The sequence below is a fragment of the Phalaenopsis equestris genome, unplaced genomic scaffold (genome assembly GCF_001263595.1).
Source record: "Phalaenopsis equestris unplaced genomic scaffold, ASM126359v1 Scaffold000002, whole genome shotgun sequence".
Lineage (NCBI taxonomy): Eukaryota > Viridiplantae > Streptophyta > Magnoliopsida > Asparagales > Orchidaceae > Phalaenopsis > Phalaenopsis equestris.
The window spans coordinates 24975-26590 of NW_018164444.1; the positions used below are offsets into that span (position 1 = coordinate 24975).

The following is a 1616-nucleotide window of genomic DNA, read 5'->3' on the forward strand; positions in this document are numbered from 1 at the left end:
GCATTCCCCCACTAACATCGACCCCTCCGCAACCTTATTGATGTCCCTGCCTTTCCCAGCCTCGCCAGTCACTATTCCACGTGCAACAAGGACAGCGACGGCGAAAGGAGGGTTGCGAAGGAGGTGGAGTCAAGGATATATACCACCTAATAAGTGTGATACTATCGGAGCACCTTTCGACACTTGGAAGATAACCACAACATTGGAATGAGATACAACTCTAGAAGGGAAAATAGGGGATGCCGACGGCTATACTGATAAAAACACAATAAAAAAATTAAACCTAAAACACAACAAAAGCAAATATATAATACTAGGGTAACTAGGAGTGGGCTCCTTTGCTTGAAAGACGTGGTACTCCCTTTGAAGGAGTTGAACCGGTCCAGGCATCCCGCGCCTTCAGTGTTCATTGACTCCCACTCCAGAATTTATGTATATTCATAACATTAGCAATGGTTTTGAACTATCAAACCCATGTATTCACACGTTGTCTTTATAAAATTAGCACTCATGTTTCACGTGCTGCTGCCTGGACGGTTGTCTATTTTAGGTCCTAAATCCTTCGCTAGAAAACTAAAGATGCAAAATTTCTACTGTTTCATTACATTCTTCATTTTGTTTGGATATTTATATACATAGCACCCAAACTTTTTCGTATTTATAAAACTAGCACTCATGTTATTTTTAATGTGTATAATTCCTTTGCACTGACACAGGTTGGGCAATATCCAAGGCATGTTATTAGCCTTTTCTTCAGGCTGCTTTATCCCTGGTATTGGCCATCCTCCTGCTGGAACTTCATCAAAGTGTGTATAACAACCATCATCCACTCTCTACTTAGACTGCTCTTTTCAAGTTGGGAAAGAATCACCAAATCAACGAATGATTGAACCCCCAAATATATTCATCCCCATGCTCTGTTTTCGTGGGACTTAGAATGAAGAAGTTATGAATACGAGCTGATATGCACGTGCGTGTTTGCGTGTTTGCGTGTGTGCGTGTGTGATTATTTGTTGTTCTTGAATTAGTACATATTTGATGATTGGGATGTTGAATTGTGCTTGTTCTTTGGGAGATTGCGATGTATGAGATTAAATGTAATGGTTAGATCAGGGTTTATGAAGCACATACAAAGATGCAGGCATCACAAAGGGCATGTAACATTTGTTATGCTTGTTCTTTTGGAGGTTGCGAACTACGGGAATAATTGTAATGGTTAGATTAATGTTTATGACGCACAGAAAGAAACATGTATGAGCGTCACACGAGCATGAAGAAAAGTTAGATGTGGCATAATCCTACACAGTGAGCTATTCAGAAGTGTTTGTGCGTCATAGGACGAGTCTATTAGTTATTTGGAATATTAGATACTATTTTGAGGTTAATTTTAGGTGTTTTAATGAGTTATTATATAGTCTATAATGGCTACACCCTTTGAAAGACTTAGGGTTATTTAAAATGAATAATTTATGGCTGCTCGATTGCTATTGATGATTATTTGTAGTTGTAGGAGTTGCCATTGTAGTCAAATGTACGGATGGCTAATCACTGGTGGTCACGTTGTTATACACCTCATTGGTTGGTAGTTGATGTGCAGATGTCCGGACGTAATATTT

At 39.2% G+C, this 1616-nt stretch overlaps 1 protein-coding gene across 1 annotated transcript in view; it reads left to right on the top strand.

The window, feature by feature from the left end:
- LOC110017892 overlaps positions 1 to 1310 on the top strand; it is an 18278-nt gene extending 16968 nt beyond the window's left edge. The window contains exon 10 of the mRNA XM_020715047.1: positions 717 to 1310. Coding sequence (XP_020570706.1) covers positions 717 to 890 — 174 coding nt within the window. The 3' untranslated portion in view covers positions 891 to 1310. The remainder of the gene's footprint in view (positions 1 to 716) is intronic.
- The last annotated feature ends 306 nt before the right edge of the window (positions 1311 to 1616 follow it).